Raw genomic sequence first — 18,085 nt, forward strand, 5'->3', positions numbered from 1 at the left:
GACAAGACCAATTAAGACAACATTTTTGGATAAGTTATTGATCGCTTTTATTTTTATTTATGTGGATATTTACAAAACGATTTAGCACAATTTGTATTTATTTATATTTACTGTTATCAATTGTGTTGCAACGCTAACACTCTTACACTTTATTCAAAAATGATGACTGACAGACTATGCGAAATCAAGTGCTTGATTGACAAACTGCATAACTGGCCATGCAGTTATTCATATGAATACATAATTACACTTGTTCGATAACAATCTTCGTTCAAGAAAAATACTCGACTGCATGAACGACAATGCCAGGTATTTGCTATGCCTTCATTCAATGCAATGCCAATGGTTTTGGGGTTATCAGTTAGTTTTTCAGATGTGTTTTAAATTAAATAGTTAAATTATCAGAGGTAAAATACAAATTTGTTTTGCCTTTACTTAACTACTTACAATTGGTTAATGCTCACGCAAAACAGGTATATTATTATCAATACAGGTGTCGTACGAATAAACAATCTAATGAACTAGTCTTGATATAAATAAAGTGTTTTTGTGGTGCTTTGGGTAACCGAAATAAAGGTGGCAAACTTGCTTCTGCTTAATATTTAAAATCTTCACTTCTGTGTTTCGCTTACAGTCTAAAATCATTCGTAAAGTGACCTAAAATTGACTTAGCAACTAAATTCCAATAGTTAATGACAGTTTATGAGTTTTTCCATTTGTTTTGCCTTAGTTTTGCGATGGTGGTGGTGAATATTGTTGGTTTCATTTTGTTGGTAGATAGTAGGAATGCATGCATGCGGCCGCAAAATTCTTTAGATATTTCTACCCAACGCTGCAAATACACAAATTTCTTTATCATTCTGACCAAATAAGCGTTTGTAAAGTTGAACTTACTGCCAAATCTAGGCGCTCGCTTGCTTGCTTTTGCTTACAGTTTTTTTAAATACGCGGCACATTTTACCGCACTGCTAACCTGCCCCGTGTTAAGGAGACTTAACTTCTTGTGCTTTGCCCGGAATTTCCTTACATAGGCGTCAATAAGATTTTTAATCTTGTGTGGATTAATTTCACCCGACCGACTGTGGCAGATCTAATACAGAAAGAAATTTAATAATTAGTTTAATGTTGTGTGTTTTGTTAAATTAATTTGTATTTATATACGAAATAAGGTTGAATAGAAATCATCGAATTATGGCACTTACCTTCGGCACAGCTCTCCGCATGATGTCCTTGTAGTCATCCTTAGTAATCGCTTTCTTGTTAAAGTATGGCTTTAACACCAATTTCACCTCCTCAACCACACGTTCTTGTCGATTTAACTTGCGTAAAAGCTGCAAATAACAAACCAAATGTATATTTTTGTTGCTGCACCCCAAGTGTGTGTTAAAGTTTACTCACTCTGTCCTTATTTTGCAGATCCGTTGCCGAATTCGGCACATCGTCATATACATCAGCATTTCTTGTCCCTGAAATTTTAAAAATAATTATTATAATCCATAGCATATCCATTTTACATTGCTTTTCTCGGTAAGAAGTTGCTTGGGCTTGACGATTTCAAAATTTCGATTTTTTTGTATCGTTCTAGACAAGGTTTTTTTAGTCTTTTCTTCTTAATCTTAATTTTTAAAGCGGTAAAAATTTCAACTCAAATAATATTGAGCCGAGTAACTAGACATTGCTTAAGTCTATCAAAATTATCCATACCTAAGAGATTTAAAAATTTTAGCCAGGAATTACAATTTAAATTCTCCACATTTTTCCTCGTTCTATCAATTAATTTTAAAAAATCTCTTAAAAAAGCCTTGATAAATTCAAAGCGATCAAAGTTACTCAAAATATAAGCTATAATAGGCATATGTTTAATGATTTTTATGGCATTAGGAAAGTTAAACTTTAAATAGTTTTTTACATAAGTAAAAAAAAAAAAAAAAAACTATCTTTTGTCATTGGAAAAGTGAACTAAGGCTTTCAATAAAAACACTCACCTTTTAATTTTGATTTGCGGTCACCCTTGCTGCGATGCGACTTCTTGCCCGCCGCCGTGTTGTATCGTGATGTCATCCGGATATTGCCCACGGGCGAACTGCTCCCGAACAGGTCATCGAAAATTTCCACCTTGCCCCCGGCAGCGCCACCCTTCCGCCTGTTGCCCTCCATCAAGATGGGCGGCTCGAACAGATCCTCGTAGTCTGCAGAGCCCGGAGAGTAGGGGCTTTCGATGTCCATGTTGAAGGAGTCGTCAAGGGCGTTGCCGGATCCTCCTCCGGCATTCCCCATGCCGCTGCCGTTCCGCAGGCCGGCAACGCCACTGCTGGTGGTGGGCATGTTGCCAACGCCACTGCTGCTGCTGGCCACACTTCCTCCGGCCTTGGGCAGCGGAGTGAGCTTCTTCGAGGGAGGCGTTGGACTAGATATAGACGGTATGTGCTGCGAGCTGGACACCACGCTGCTGCTCGTGAGCAGCACATTGGAGAGAACGGTGATGCTCTTGCCGTCGGACCCCTTGTCATGGCTATCGCTGGCTCCTCCTCCTCCGCCGCCGCCGCCGCCGCCAGTGCTGGAGCCAACGCCCAGGGTCAGGCTGACGCTGCTGCTGCTGATGTACTGGGCCGAGCTTACCTCACTCTCCTGCTGGATGGCTCCACTCTGGTTCGGCTTGTTCATTAGCGCCATCACCAGATCCACTGGGTTGAGCACGCTCGTCTGGGTCTGGGTGCTGGTGCTCGCATTGGACACGGTTGCATGCGTGACATCGCCCTCACCCTTGTCACCGGCTCCCGATCCAATTGCACTGCTCACTGGCATGCTGGCTGCCTGCTGATCCATGCTTTGGCATGGCGTTGGTGTCGGCGATCTGGGCGAGAGCGAGGGAGACTTGGTGGGCTCGAAGGGATCGTAGGCATCCGGCGAGCACGGCCCGGACTCCGGAGGCGTGTTCGGACCGATCTTCTGGCCACCATCGTGGCTGCCGTGGCCGTGCTGGGGCGTTTGCTCCTCGGGAGCCAGCGAACAGGCTGCCTCCAGCTCGTCCGCCGAGTTAATGTCATCGGCGTCTTCGTGGAGCGGATTGCTGCGCGCCTTGTGCTGCATCTTTTTGGTGGGCAGGTTGAACTTGACGAGGGGCGGCTCCGGCGGCGTCTTGGGGCCCGTCGACTGCGTCATGTTCTCGTACGAGGTCTCCATGATCGCGTCCAAGGAACCGACCTGCGGGGTCTTCTCCCTTTGTCCATTTTCCCTCATTAGGTCGTGATCCCTGTCACGTTCCCTTCTCGTTGAGTGTTGGTCTGTGGCATCCTCGCTGTCGGTGAGCACAATGACATCCGCCGGCTCCTGGTGCACTTGGAAGGGGGAGCGTTCCAGATCGATGATGGCCACCGGCTTGGCCTCCAGTTTCTTGCGCTTGCGCTTCCCCTTCTTTATTGCGCCCACCACACTGCCAAGATTGCTGTTGGTGAGGCGATCGATGGAGGTCAAGCGATTGCTCAACAGATCTTCCCTGCCGGTTGGCATTGTGACCATCGACTGCTGCTGCGAACTCAGCGTGGTGGCGGCATTGTTTGTGTTCGCCTCCTTGTTGAAGCTCACGCTCACCAGAATGTTGTTGCCCGAGGCGAACACCTCCTTGGATGGCAGTGGCTCTGGCGTCTGTGTGCGCCGCTTACGTTTCTTCTCTTTGCGCTGCTTCTCCAGGGGATGTTGCTTCTTTTTCTTTTTGCTCTTGTCGCGCTTGCGCTTTGCCTTCTTGGGCGTCAGGCCGCCATCGTTGTCGTAGTGACCGCCGGGCCCTTTGGGCGATCCCAGCGGCGGCGTCCACGACGGATTCTTGTCCTGACAGCCGCCATCGTGTAGGAAATCACAGCGACCGGGTGACGGCGACGGTGACCACTGGCCAGTGGTCATGCCGCCCTTCTTTCGCTTTCTCTGCGGCGCCAGGAAGTCGTCGGCATCCTCGAAGGGATCACGCTGCCGCGAGATGCGACGCATCCGGGCGGCCGTCGTCGGACTGCCACTGCCCGTCCTCTTCTTACTCTTTTTCTTCTTGTCCGATTTCTTCTTCTTCTTCTTGGGGGCATCCTTGGGGCTCTTGGAACGACTCCGACTCCGGCTGCGACTCAACCGTGGCGTGTAACGCGGCGAGCCGGGATAGAGGGGCGATCTATTGCCTCCCCCATTGATGCGATTTGGAGTGTGCGAGCGCGATGCTCTGGAGTGCATAGACACTGGGCTATGGCCTCGTTCGTTTGGCGGCGGCGGTAGCGGCGAGGGGGAGCGAGCGGCATAGCGTCTGCCCGGAGACGTTCGTCGTCCGCCGCCTTGTTTCTGGGGAGATGGCGAAGTGCCTGGTGGTGGCGTCGGCGAGATGCTAAAGCTGCGAAACCGTTTAGCCGAACCAGAACGGGAGCGCAGCGAACCCCTCGATCCACGCGAAACGCTTCGAGAGAAACTACGCGAGTTGCGTCTTCCCGAGCGACTTCTACCCGAACGCGTTGCGTCACGACCATAGCGATCTTTGGCCTGGTGTTGGTGCCTCGATCCCACCACGTTCCGGACATCATAGCGCGGCAACTCCCTGCGTTTGGGACGCTGAAAGAACTGATGGTGCTGACCCTGCTGGTTGAAGTTAAAGTAATGCTGATGCTGATGCTGATGGTGCTGATTCTGGTGGTAGTTCTGATTCTGGTGGTAGTTGTGATTGTGGTTTTGGTTGTAGTGCTGAAACGGCCTGTTGTGGAACTGCTGGTTGCGGAAGTTAAAGCGTAGACCGCCACGGCCACGCATGAAGCCACGCTGATGGTCCCGTCCACGGAAGGCGAATCTTTGGCGGCTATGGGAGTTGGAACGCGATCGGGACCTTGAATGGGAGCGGGAGTAGGACTTGGATCGACTGCCACGACGACGCCTGTTCCGATTGCGACTGGGAGTATGACTCCTACTCCTGCTCCTACTCCGGCTCCTACTCCTGCTCCTGCTCCTACTCCTACTCCTGCTTTTGCTCTTACTGCGACTTCGACTTCTACTTCTACTACGACCGACGCTCTTGATTCGCTTCGGGCTCTTGGTGCGGCTTTTTGGAGTACGACTCCTGGAACGCGAACGGGGGCTCTGTTCCGGATCCGGTTTGTCACCGCGATAGTTGCGACCCTTTTGTCGCTTGCCAATCTTTTTAAAAGTTTCGTCCTTGTTGCGTTTTGAACGCGATTTCGACTTGGACTTACCTTCTTTGACCGCTCCTCCACGGCTTCGACTGCGTCGCTTTGACCCGTTCTCATTGTTTAAATCGTCCTCAGACACAACATCCGTACCGACAGCTTGCCCCGGCTCTTCTTCGTCATCGGACGGCTTGGAGGAGCCCATCTTGGGACTGTTGGTGGCGTCGTTTGACTGAGCCGTCGGCTCTTCCTCCTCGCCATTGCCATCGCCATCTGCCTCTCCCTCCGCCGTCGTCTTCTCGTCCAGACAGGGCGTGTAGGAGCGATCCGGCTCGTGTTCGCTGCCACTTGCGTTGTCGTCCTTCTCGGCATCTCCATCTTTATGGGACTCGGGTCTCTCTGATGGCGCCGGTTTGGGGCTGGTTTGTGGCTCGCTTTCCGTACCCAGCGCCTTTTCGTACTCCTTCGGTTTGTCAATGTCTAGCTCCTCCCAGTCGCTGTCATCGTAGAGCTCTAGAACACCCTTAGCCCGATCTCGGTCCGCCACTCGATCCTCCTTGACCACCGGGCTGGGAGTGCTGCGCGTCTTGGCCTCCTCTTCGTCGTGTTCTTTTGCAGGAGCTGCGACCATGTGGGCGTTGCTGCTGCTGCTACTGTTGGGCTCGTGATCGGAGGCATCCGACTCTTCCATGGGTTCACCGTCACTGGACTTGTCGTCTTCTTCCGGTTCGTCTGGCTCATCGGTTGGATTCTCCGGCTCGTATAGGTCATCATTGACTTTTTCGGGTACGGATTCGGGTTCCGGCCCCGGGGGCAATGGTATCTCGTTATCATCGTCATCATCATCTAATTGTACTAAATCTTCGTTCATATCGTCATCATCCTGTCACAGTTGAAATGATTATGTTGACAAAATGAAGAATCAGAAAAGTGACATTAGTGTGGTGCAGAAAATAACGACTGTATAACTAAGAAAAGTAACTTATCTAAGCTATATTTTTAGCATATCTTCATGAACTACAGGACTTGCTTTGTTTCCGAAAACATTTCTCTGGGTAATTTCCATTAAATTTTGTATAATTTTCAATAACATGAAGGCAAAATATTCTGTGAAAAGAATCATAATTTTAAACATTTACAATAAATTTTAGGAAACTACGCTACTCCCTTTTTCTTTGAGCTTTGGTGAAATTATAAGAATTTGTTTTCAATTTATAGTTTATAACGTTTTTTGTGCAGACAGTAGAGGCGCCAATGTTGATTGTAGAGTAAGTCAAGTTCTCAAAAGTCCTAAAGATTAAACACCTCAACAAAATTTTTACAACAATCGCAATCTTGTGTGAGTCATGGTTATTAGCTCTTATTCCCAACTACTTGGACATTTTTTAAGTTATGGACATTATGAAATATTTGTATGAATGACATACCTTATCAGACACGTCAGCTGGTCCTTGTGGAACGCCCGTCGACATGGCTGAGGCATTGGCCACCGCCTGCGATTCCTGCGAGTAAATTGAGAAGTTCGGACAGTTGTCGGCATCGTCATCTACGTTTCGATCGTTGGCTTTCAACGGTGACTGCTGCAGCGTGTTCATCTTGAAGAGCGGAGTGTTCCAAGGAAGGCTGGCGGGTGGCATGGGCGGAGGTGGTACTGATAGCACTGGCGGTAGTCCCATCACCGGTGCCGCATGATGATTTACAGGCGGAGGAGCAAACATCGGAGGTTGTGCTGGAAAACTGTTCGATGGCGACGCCACCGCGGCTGAAGGTGGTGCACTTCCACGAAAAGGGGGCGTGGCTTGGTTGGCAGGGGGCACGTTTTGCTGGCGTTGTTGCTGCTGGCGCGTGGGCGTGTTGAAACGGAGGTGGAAGGGAGTAAAGCTGGACACATTCGTGTTGCTGTTGTTGGGGCTGGGACTACTGAAGTTTTGGTTACTGAAACCGCCGACCCCTTGGCCGTCTCCGCCGCCCGTCGATTGGCGCGAGGAGTTTCCTGCTCCACCACCAGACGCTCCGCCGCCTCCTCCACCGCCCCTGTAGCTGTTGTTTCCGCTGTAACGATTGTTATAATTATCTCCTGCGCCTGATCCACCGCCCCTACTGAAATTGGGTCCTGCTCCTCCGCGCTGGTAAAGCGGCGCCTGGGTCACATGCTCCTCCGGCTTCGAAGTGGCCGCTGGCTGCGTTGCTGCTGGTGTTTCTGCCGGCGCAGGTCTCTGGGGCAGATTGAGGGTGCCATCCGCCCTAATGTGCACATCGCTCAGGTTGCGCGAAGCTCCGTGCCAGCGATCCTGCAGATCCAAAATTGAAGACAGTATGTCGCCAGCTGAAGCTAAAGCCGGAGCCGAAGGCGAAGGCGTGGCAGCTATCCGTGCCTTGCCTTGGAGCAATGCTTTACGGATGCGCGGTGCTCCAATACTAGCAATGCGCACCGAGGTTTGCACGGCAGTCGATCCGAGTCCAGCAGAAGTGGCACTGCCGCCGAAATCCGGCTCACTGTCTGAGAAGTACTCCAGGTCGTTGGCGTTCCCAAAGAGGGAGAAGCTGGAGGCCGTACCCCCACCGAGGTGGGAACGTTGTACCCCGTCCGTTTTCACGCCCAGCTGCTCCGCCAGTCGCTTGCTGGCGGTAAGACGGCGACCAGGTTCCTCACCAGAGGCCACCACACGGCGACGGCGTCGTCGACGTCGTCTGATCACCTTCTTGCTGGTCTTCAGGGCAAACTTCTCGTCAAAGTTGTTCAGGTCGTACTCCACCACGTAGGTGCGATGGCGAGTCCTCCTCCGGCGGCGACGTTGAGCGGGACGCTTGGTGGTGCTAGTGGCTGTGCGCCGAGTGGTTGTTGTAGTGGTTGTGGTGGTGGTCGTGGTGGTGCGGGTACGCGTTCGGGTCAGAGTGGAATCTTCGGCCGCGGCAGTACCGGAGCGAGTGCGTCGCAGCACAGCCGCTCGAATGCGTTCGTTCTGGCTGGTGCGCAGGATCCTCGGGGGTTGCTGCACCTCCCGCACCCTGAGACGCGTCTCCGGCAATCCCATTCCCCTAATATCAGCGTACAACTGACTCAAGTCGTCCAGCTGCTCATCGGGATCTTCGTCCTCGGAGTCAATGCAGTTGTCGCAGTACCAGGAGCCATCGGGAATCTCGTGCAGCGGCGGGTCCAGGCAGTCCATGTGGTATCCCTGATTGCAGCTGTCGCAAAGCAGCATCACATCCTCCCGCTCCGGACTATCGCAGACCTCGCAGTTCGTCAGCTCCTCTTCGGAAGCCACCGCTCCGTCTGCCTCCTCGTCCAGTACCAACTCGGTCTTGGACTTGCTCAAGTCCACCCGCACTTCCCTCACCACCTGGCGACTAGCGTACGAGTCCCGCACCACAATCCGGTCGAATGCGATGCGGTCAATCGGACAGGTCTGGACATTCCGCGACCAGGCGTCAATGCAGGCTGCGCAGAAGATGTGCTCGCAGGTGGCTGGCGTGCCAATCTCCTGCTGCCGGAAGGTGAGCAGACAAATGGGGCACTTCTCCAGCAGATCGTTGCTGCTGCTGTCGGAACTGAAGCCGGGATCGGGTTCAGCGGTCGCCGGATGGAGTCTGCCAGCCGCACTGGACGTCTGCTCTTGCTCCTGCTCCTCCTCGTCGTAGGACTCTACCTTTTTCCGATTGCTGCTGCGCGTGGAACGTTGATTGATCTGTAAAGAAGTATGTGGAGCATTAGAAGATGATTCCGGCAGGGAGGCGCAGAAAAAGTGGTGGTGAGAGATGAAGGAACAAAGCCTTACCTCGCTGCCGCTGGAAGAGCAGTCGCTCTGCGGTCCATGGCGACTGCGCAACTTGCGCGTTGACTTCCGGGGCACGGCGCTCGAGGTCACCTCCTGGCGGCGGGCACTGCGTCTCTGCCGCGATGCCGTGGAACAAGAAGGCTGTTCGTCCAGGTCACGATCCGAGGCCGTGTCCTCCGAGTCCTTGAACTCGATCCGCATGATGATGCGCCGGTTCCGCTGCGCCCGCTGCTGATTCACGGGCGGACCCGCGTCGGATTCAGAATCAGAATCACGGTCGGACATGCTGATGCAACTGCGTATGTGTGTATCAAGCCGATTTATTGATGTGTGTACACTGTCGGCGGGGCAGGCGCGTGTGTATTACATATATATTACATATAGGGAGTGCTCTTCGCCCAATTTTCATCTAGTTATCCGCGCCTGGTAGCTTCTCTGCTCGGCCCGGTAGCCACATTTCGATACGAGAACCTGCCGGAGTCGGTGAAGTCGGTTTCTGGCCTGGCTTCTCTGTAATTGCAGGCCGCTGAGAGTGGGCATCAATTGCCAATTTTCCGACGCTCCGCCTGACGTTCGTCCCGTAGCCTCCTGCGTGGGAAATTGTGGGCGTGGCAGCTGCGGTGGCCAGGAGACAATGGAGTCGGATTTTGTCGCCGCAACGCCGTTATTTCCGAATTGGTAGCAAACGCAAATTTTTCTCACACTGTTTCCTTCACACACACACTTGGATTTCAGCCATTTTTTCAGCTAGAGATGGCAGAACGCGGCAGCAAGCGCTTTCGATAGTTTGATTCTTTTCCCCGATTGGACATCATTATTTTTCCAATCTTATCGATAGTTGAGTTTGATCTCGGATAAACGAGTATGCTTTCGGATAAAATTTTCAACCCGATTCAACCCGATTGAATTTTTAAATTTTGCGCGCAAAGCAATATGTTTTGCGAAGAAATTATTTCAGATTTGGGACTCCAATTTAATTTATTTAATAGCAAATAGTTTTCGCATTAAGTTTACAAAGTTATAAATTTATGAATTTGACTCTTATACCTTCGGGTATAGCGTCCGAAAGTCGTAGATTTTTGTGATTGTATCGAAAACCAAAAATTGGCAAATTCTAGCTCAAATTTTAAGTGCTCTTATCAAGAGCTATCAGTTGCCTTTTTTTTAATATAAAATTGCAGATGTTTTTTTTTCAATTCAAACGCGTCGAACAAGTTCGCCTGTGGCTTTTAGGAACAACCCTTTATGAGCACTCGGTACTATCGATAACTCACAATCTTTGCAGTTTTAATTGAATGTTCATTGTTTAATTGATTGCGTTTGTTTGCGAAATGCAGCAGTCGGAGAATGCGGTAGATATCCACTTGGAGGCGATAGAGGTGCTGCTGAATCACATTCTATATGTGCGAGGTATATACCCCTCGCAAATATTTAAAAAGAGGCGGGTGTACAACACGCCGGTATTTGTCTCCATTTTTCCACCGCTCAATAATTACCTGGCGAACATTTTGAGATCCGTCCGGGAATTCCTCATACGCCGGGAGCTGCAGTGCCTGGTGCTAATAGTATACCAGAAGGAGAATGAGCCGCTGGAGAGCTACCAACTCCAGATGGAAACTCTGGAGGGACGCGGTCAATCAACGACGGAGGATCCTCATCTAATGGAGTTCGAGCAGCAACTGCGATCTGCCATCTACAAACTATCCGAGCGGCTGAAACAGCTACCCAAGCTTCCTGCGGGAAGCTGCCAGTTTAAGGTCCACCTGCACACCACCCAGGATGCATATGTCCGCTTCAGCCACGATTCCCAGTATCAGGAGTTTCCCTGGCTGCAGGCCCAGACTGCAGAGTCGCAGCACTCGCAATCCATTTCCTTGCTACCCTTGGCCAGGGTGGAAAATGTCGGATTGAAGGTGCAGGCTCTCATCCATAGTTAATTAGATCTCAAATTTATCGTTGATTATGTATTAATTCGTACAGTTTACAAGTCCTTAGTTTTTATTAAAATAATATAGACTAAGCAGGTTGCAATATATGAAAAGGAATCGTATGGTAATCTTAGATTTTGGATTATAAAGTGTTTGGACCAAGCGCTGAAATTTCTATTTGAATTGTATCTCTTTCAGTGTCATTTTTGAAATAAAAAAATAAAAACCCAACTGCTTTTGAACATAATCTATTATTACTTAATCGGATATTGTAAGCCCTTTTTAGAAAAACTTATTCGCATCTTAAAAAGATTACTGTTCAGCGCATACGATGCCCACCCAGAACTCTACCCTTTAGAGCAGTCCTTGGCGCTTTAAATCCTCAAACGTTTTCCGGTTGACGACGTTGCCAAGCGAGTCCTCGAACTCCTCCTCCTGGTCGGCTATCCAGCGCTCGCTCTGCTTTTGCGACTTTAGCTTCTCCCACAGCGTGATTGCGTCCTCGATCTGTGTGACATTGGCGAAGTGAGCGGTGTTTGGGATGCCCAGACAGCGCATGCCGTGCGCGTGACGCCACTCGGCAAAGTGACGTTGAAAGGCCTTGGGTCCCTTGTAGGTAAAGTTGCCGCAGATCTCGCAGTTGTAGCTGATGTTCAGGCCATGCAGCTTATACAGCCAGTAGGGTATGGGCTTCCCGTCCCAACCGAGCGGCAGATTCTTGGGATTATACGGCACGTCGTCGGCATCGGGGTCGTCGTCGTTGTCCGACTCGCTGGCCTCCACGTCGCTGTCGTCCCGCTCGCCCCCGGTCCGAGCCTGCTTTCGCTGCACATTCTCCTTGGTGGCCGCTCTCTGCTCGGAAAGAAGCTCTGCGTATTTGTAGAGCAGCGCCTCCAGCTGAGCGATTTCTTTGTGTCGCTCGTGCTCCCGGGACTGTGCACTGGCTGACTTGGCGCTCGGTTTCTTTGCCATTAAAGCGGGATCCAAAGTGCTCTTCCCCTTAGTGGAGAACAGCCGCTGGGCGCGCTCCTCCAGTGTGCCGCCGCACTTGAGACCCAGCGCCACCAGCGCGGACTTCAGACGATCCAGTCCCAGCGAAGCCAACTCTTCCCAGCTGGAAAAGGCGGAGAGGTCAAGGTGAGCGCCGGTGTTGGCCAGAGCCGACTCCGTCTCCTTGAGCGAGAACCCGGGGAATGTGCCCAGAAGCCACTGGCGCTGAAAGTCTAGCTCCACCTTCAGAAGCTCCCCGTCCAAATCGAGCAGAGGCTGTATACGCAGGATGAAATGGTGCAGGTAGTCATTGAGGGTCTCTATGTACTTCCGGTACTCGCGGTTCTTCCGCTCGCGCGGTATGTCGAAGACGTGGTCAAAGGACATAAGGTAAGTGATATAGTCGAGCTTCTCCACCGCCCGCAGGTTCAGATAGAGCTCATAGCACTCGTTGAGGTCCAGATACCGGCCGCCGCCCTCCTCGTCCGTGAACTCCACCAGGGCGCTCATGTCGTCCGGGTTGTTGTACACCCGGATCATTTCATCAAACTCGACGGACAGCGGGACACTGACCTCCGCCGGGTGCGACTTGTAGAACTGCTTGATTTGCTTGAGACGAGCGTAGAATTCGTTGAACTCGTTGGGTCCCGAAAGGGCGGCAATTTCCGCCTTTCGCTCATTGTCCTTGTCCTCGTACAGGTCGCGCAGCTGTGACGTGGCGTTGTGGTGGAGTTCCATGAGGTACTTCAGCCGGTGCTCTGAGTGGATGCGCTCCTTTTCGCCCGGCTTTTTGGTAGCATGCTCGTCCACCATCAGTTTGACCAGGCGTTCGCGCTCTTCATGGTAGCGCCGCTGTTGCTCCAGAAGCGTCTCCATGGCTCTCGTGTGCGAGGATTCAACCGTAAAGTTTAAATGAAAGGCTTCTTTTTCACCAAAATACCGACGAAAAACAAAATTTTCTTTCAGCTAGCGTGTGTACATTAAAAAACAGCCACAAGAAGCAAAGATGGCAAAACATCGATATCAAATATTTACATAGCTGTTTCCACTGTCACTTTGAATTGGCACAGAAAAAGTCTTGTTGTAAGTCGTTCACACTGGCCGTCGCAGTTGGAAAGCATTTTATAAATTGGTTTTACATTTGATTAGTTCCCTGTCATTTAAAAGGTTTTTAGCAATATGTTCTGCATTTTATAAGAATAGTTTTGATCATTTCAAAAATTAAAAAAAAATAATAATATTAAATTTTCTCTAAGACCAAAATCAGAAATTCATTGCACTTGAGGACGACAAACACCATTCTATGAATAAGGTAAAGTTTTATTGTTAGAACTAATTTTTATTTAAATATAAAGACACTGCTTGCAAAGACTGGAAAAATGCTCATTGAACTAGGAATGCCAAAAAATGTCTGCGCATGATTGGAACGAAATTAATCTATATTTTTTGTTTTTTTTTTTCAAAAATCGTTCATCTTTTTTTGTATATATTTCAAACATTTTCCAGTTTTTTTGTCATCCAGACAAAAACTTTTTTTCTAATCAAAAGTTGGCAGCACTGGTCCAGACAGCACTTCCTCACCAACAAATACACATTTTTACCCATGCAAGAGCAGGGTCACACTTCCCGTGAAATCATATGATCGATTTGCAGTGAAAATTTTCAGACGTTGGGCAGAAGGCAAAAGTAACTTATCGTTTTCCACTTTCCTCGTGTTGACCCTCAGTTTCAATCCCACTCTGCTCTGAATTTATTAGTTTTACTAAATTTGAAACCATTGCAGGCACGGTTGTACGTGGACTACTTCGAAACACTTGAATTTCCTTTCGGTTCGGTTTTGTGCGAGTGAGAAAATCAGTCAAGATGGCACTGAGCGATGCTGATGTACAGAAACAGGTAATTGGGAGCGGGAAAGCAACGAAGGTCGTTCTTGGACCTATGGGATAAAGCCTAAAAAAAGGGATTCCTCCTAAGTTAGTGTCAGCAATAAAGATGGCGAAGTCATGGGATCCGAAATGTCCCCCTTCAGTCATGTGAACTTTTCAGCACCAGTCTTATTGGCCTTCCATCGGAAAGATTGCCAAGAAACTTGCAGTTAACCTGCATTAGGGCCAGATTTATTAGCTTTTAGAGACCTCCCGAAGTATTTGTCCAAATACTTTGCGTAAAGAGTGAGTAAAAAATTCGTGCTGGTCATGTGACACGGCCCCCGCATTGGAGCAATGTGTTGGAGCGAGACGACTAGCCCAGCGCTCCCACACTCGCACTCTCTGTCACACGACCAGCAAACCCCTTACGTTATCAAAAACTTTAACGAAAATAAATAGAGGCTAGAAGCTATTGGACGATTTCCAGCCAATGCAGTTATCATGTGACAAAAAAAGGCAACTACTAAACAGGACGACTGTTTCAGATCAAACACATGATGGCGTTCATTGAGCAGGAGGCCAATGAGAAAGCCGAGGAGATCGACGCCAAGGCCGAGGAGGAGTTCAACATCGAGAAGGGACGCCTCGTCCAGCAGCAGCGTCTCAAGATCATGGAGTACTACGAGAAGAAGGAGAAGCAGGTGGAACTGCAGAAGAAGATCCAGTCCTCCAACATGCTCAACCAGGCTCGCCTGAAGGTGGGTACTCACTAGGCCGTGGCCTTTGCCTCCGGAATCCCTTCACTCATTTGGTTTCCTTCTCAGGTGCTGAAAGTGCGGGAGGACCACGTGAGCAGCGTGCTGGACGATGCCCGCAAGCGTCTCGGCGAGGTCACCAAGAAGCAGACCGAATACCAGACCGTGCTGACCAAGCTCATCGTTCAGGGCCTGTTCCAGGTCATGGAACCCAAGGTGATCCTGCGTTGCCGCGAGGTTGATGTGCCCCTGGTGCGCGATGTACTGCCCAGTGCCGTGGAGCAGTACAAGGCCCAGATGAACCAGAACGTCGATCTCTTCATTGACGAGAAAGACTTCCTCTCTGCTGATACCTGCGGCGGTGTTGAGCTGCTGGCCCTGAACGGACGCATCAAGGTTTGTACATTCCTGACCAATTTTATAAGTGCATTCTTGACTAAACTCATAAACTCCTGCAGGTGCCCAACACGCTGGAGTCCAGATTAGAGCTGATTTCGCAGCAACTGGTGCCCGAGATCCGTAACGCCCTCTTCGGACGCAACGTCAATCGCAAATTCACCGACTAAATTCTTTAAGTGCAAAACAATACATAACTAATCAGAAATGGAACCAGCATCAACACCTTACCAGCAGGAACAGTTCAAGAAGTTCAGTTCAACAGAAGCTCCACCCACTAAATATTAAACCCAAGTAAACTCATCATTTGGCAGTCGGGCAACAGCTAGGATTATATTCGATTTCAAAATACTTTTGCCGTTGTCTTTGTATAGTGAAACTGAAACACTCAAGAGCATTTCGGTCCTTGTGTATGCAACAGTTATATGATACCCACACTAAACACACATATATATACTCCGATATATATGTTTGTATGCCAATACTTACTATATAGTTTAGAGGACATGATCCTAGGAGCATATGAAAGCATAATACGAGTTTGTTAAAGTTTGTTCGTTTTTTTTACATATGCACATTTTCTGAGCAGTAGGTCCAGGAGTGTGCTTATATTGTATACATACACTTTAAAATTTTGCATACATTCCTGTCCAAGAATTTTGTTTTTAACTTTTGTCCTCGTTTTGCATTGTTTTCTTTTTGTACATTAATTTTTGTCGTCTGTAGTCTTTGTTGAGGTTTTATATGCCTATGTCGTTTATGTTTGTAATTATCACGTGCAGCGATTAAAAGGAGCAACGGCAGAGGATCACCTTTTCCAGTGCCGCTGGCAGCCTGCGCATGTAGCCACTCAGCATTGTTGCCCTGCGAAGCACCGAAATGGACACAAACAACCGATTTCGCTGCTTCGAGGACAACGGCCGCATGTGCAGCTGTCACCGGCCTATTAAAATCCCCGAAAATCATCAATGTCTGTTGTTGAGCTAACGAATACACACTATTAAGCACGCAACACTTAATCACCATCATACACCGCATCAACGACGACGAAGTATTGCCAAGCGGCCCAAGTAGCTAAATTTGTTGACCCTCAAGTTCAGCTTCCACACCATAAAACTATATAATTACCTTAAAGAAAATACTAAAAAAAAAAAAAAATGGAAATTAGATTTTATCAATTTAGGGAGCTGCCGAACTGCCACCGTTTCCTCTAGCCGCTGCACGATCATACCAGGCTCTAAAACAACACCACATTCATACACACGTCTAACACACAGGAACTACAGCTAATTTAAACCTTGTATTTGCATGTTCGCCAATGTTCATAGTGTATTCTTCAGGCTCATTTTTAACCGTTACCAAGTAAATTGAAATTGTTCAATTATGATGAATAACTACAAATTTAGCAAACAAATACAAAATAGCATATGCGTTATTATATAACATCGAGTACTATATACATTACATGAAATACGAAATGCAAGAAAAATTACTTTTAAACAAAATTTATGTTGAATAAAAACAGTATTTCCAAAAACTATACTCTGCTATAAGACATTTTAAGTGCTGGGAAAGAGGATTGCATTTACTTCGAAACAAGTAGCGGCGTAGTCAATTTAAAAGAAACTTGATCTACGAAGGAAATAATTTAATTTTTCGAAAAGCTGAAGCTAAAAAAAACGTAATCGGTAATACATTTCTTTCCGGCCTTGTTTTTAAGGAGTTTGGCATCAAGACCTATGAATGACACTTTAAAATTTAAAAATCTTTGACTTTAAAATGTTTGCAAAGGACTTTTGAACCATGTATTCCTTTGATTTCTTAAGTGTTTTCCTGGGCTGGGTGGATTCGGGGTGTGAAGGTTTTTTTTATTATGGATTATTTGTTTCATCTTTTTCTGGCGGAATGATGCCAATGAGATTGATTGCAGGATTTTGGATTGTACGCCGTATATGGTACACACACAGATTTATGATATCTACGATATAGTTCTTAAATAATAGTCCATCGCTACATCTCGGAGAATATGATTATAATTTTAAAAACAATGAATTGAATGAATGAATTTCTAAATTTTTAATATATTTTTTCTGTTGTTACTTAGTTGACCGGCCGGGAAGCATTTGGGAAAGTTTCAACCATATAGCTTTAAAACTGAGACAATTTTTCGTAGAAACGAACAGTCATATTTATATTTATATATAAATTTTTAATCAGAATCATTAGATGAGTTGAGAATGCCTTGACCGTCTACCGTTCGCGGGCTCAGTTTAAAAATTTTCGAAATCTTTTATATGTGTGAAAATGGCGCAGGTCCTATAGCTGAAATAGGAACAATATGGACAAAACTGATTTTTATCTAATTTTTAGCATAAATCGCTGGGATTTATTTAAAACCGATCGCTCGATATTTATTCAAAATCGGACTTTATCCCATAGCTACAATATATCATTTATACCGGCCATACCGATTAATCCGTAGTAAAAAATAGATTCTTTTAACTTTTAATTTGTGTTCGCTGAAAAGTATGTATCTAGTAGGAGGAAGCTTTTTCGATTAAGTATAAATGTTCTTAATAGCCGAGTCGAACTAGCCATGAATGTCTGCGCGTCCGTATGAATATGAGATCTCGAAACCTATAAAATCAATATTTTATATATTTTATTTATATAAAATGTAACATACCTTTTTTTAGACTTTAGTGTTCCTTCTTTTCTTTTTTTTAAATCGGAAAATATTTTCTTAACCGAAACCGTAAAATCGAAAAAAGGTTACACCAGCAGTCTAATGTCTAATTGAAAATCCTCTCCTTCTTTTCTTTCAGTGTGCTGTAAAAGTTATGGAAGACGAAAGCAAATGTAAACATAACAGCCCTTTTTGACTTCTCTGAAAGCTTCGAAAGCAACTGCCAAAATCAAATGAAATGCTTTAACAACAGCAGCTGATAAACTTTCCAAAGCAATGTTTGTATTTAAAAGCAACAGTGAAGCATAGATTTAGGTGCTTTTGTTACTTTGCTAAATGATATACATACATATATGTAAAGTTAAACGAATTCGACGTTCCTAGAGAATGACTAGACAAAATATAATCCAGGGTAATGACTTAAATACCCGCTGCAAAGTTATAATTTTGAGTTAGATACACCCAATTACCTAAACTGTCCTAACCAAAAATAAACCAATCAAAACGTCCATGGGTGTTACAATTAAATACTT

The 18,085-nt window shown here is 47.3% G+C and overlaps 4 protein-coding genes across 4 annotated transcripts; 2 read left to right on the forward strand and 2 right to left on the reverse strand.

Annotated features, from left to right (window-relative positions):
* Positions 1-30: 30 nt before the first annotated feature.
* LOC108137456 lies at positions 31-9,672 on the reverse strand. Its single transcript, XM_017259155.2, has 7 exons — positions 8,930-9,672; positions 6,578-8,839; positions 1,986-6,033; positions 1,399-1,466; positions 1,203-1,331; positions 895-1,090; positions 31-832 (listed from the first exon to the last, which is right to left on the reverse strand). The coding sequence occupies exons 1-6, from the start codon at positions 9,212-9,214 to the stop codon at positions 929-931; spliced, it is 6,954 nt and encodes a 2,317-aa protein (XP_017114644.1). The 5' UTR covers positions 9,215-9,672; the 3' UTR covers positions 31-832; positions 895-928.
* A 518-nt stretch (positions 9,673-10,190) lies between these two features.
* Positions 10,191-11,088, forward strand: LOC108137496 (DNA polymerase zeta processivity subunit). The gene has a single exon (XM_017259212.2). It carries the CDS (start codon positions 10,261-10,263, stop codon positions 10,864-10,866), a length of 606 nt encoding a protein of 201 aa, XP_017114701.1. The 5' UTR covers positions 10,191-10,260; the 3' UTR covers positions 10,867-11,088.
* LOC108137494 (splicing factor 3A subunit 3) lies at positions 10,879-12,868 on the reverse strand. The gene has a single exon (XM_017259211.2). The coding sequence runs from the start codon at positions 12,721-12,723 to the stop codon at positions 11,212-11,214; it is 1,512 nt and encodes a 503-aa protein (XP_017114700.1). The 5' UTR covers positions 12,724-12,868; the 3' UTR covers positions 10,879-11,211.
* A 553-nt stretch (positions 12,869-13,421) lies between these two features.
* Positions 13,422-16,406, forward strand: LOC108137491 (V-type proton ATPase subunit E). The gene is made up of 5 exons (XM_017259208.2): positions 13,422-13,533; positions 13,631-13,743; positions 14,261-14,473; positions 14,540-14,866; positions 14,929-16,406. The coding sequence occupies exons 2-5, from the start codon at positions 13,711-13,713 to the stop codon at positions 15,034-15,036; spliced, it is 681 nt and encodes a 226-aa protein (XP_017114697.1). The 5' UTR covers positions 13,422-13,533; positions 13,631-13,710; the 3' UTR covers positions 15,037-16,406.
* The last annotated feature ends 1,679 nt before the right edge of the window (positions 16,407-18,085 follow it).

Source organism: Drosophila elegans, unplaced genomic scaffold (assembly GCF_018152505.1).
Source record: "Drosophila elegans isolate 14027-0461.03 unplaced genomic scaffold, ASM1815250v1 contig_476, whole genome shotgun sequence".
In the NCBI taxonomy this organism is placed as follows: Eukaryota; Metazoa; Arthropoda; class Insecta; order Diptera; family Drosophilidae; genus Drosophila; species Drosophila elegans.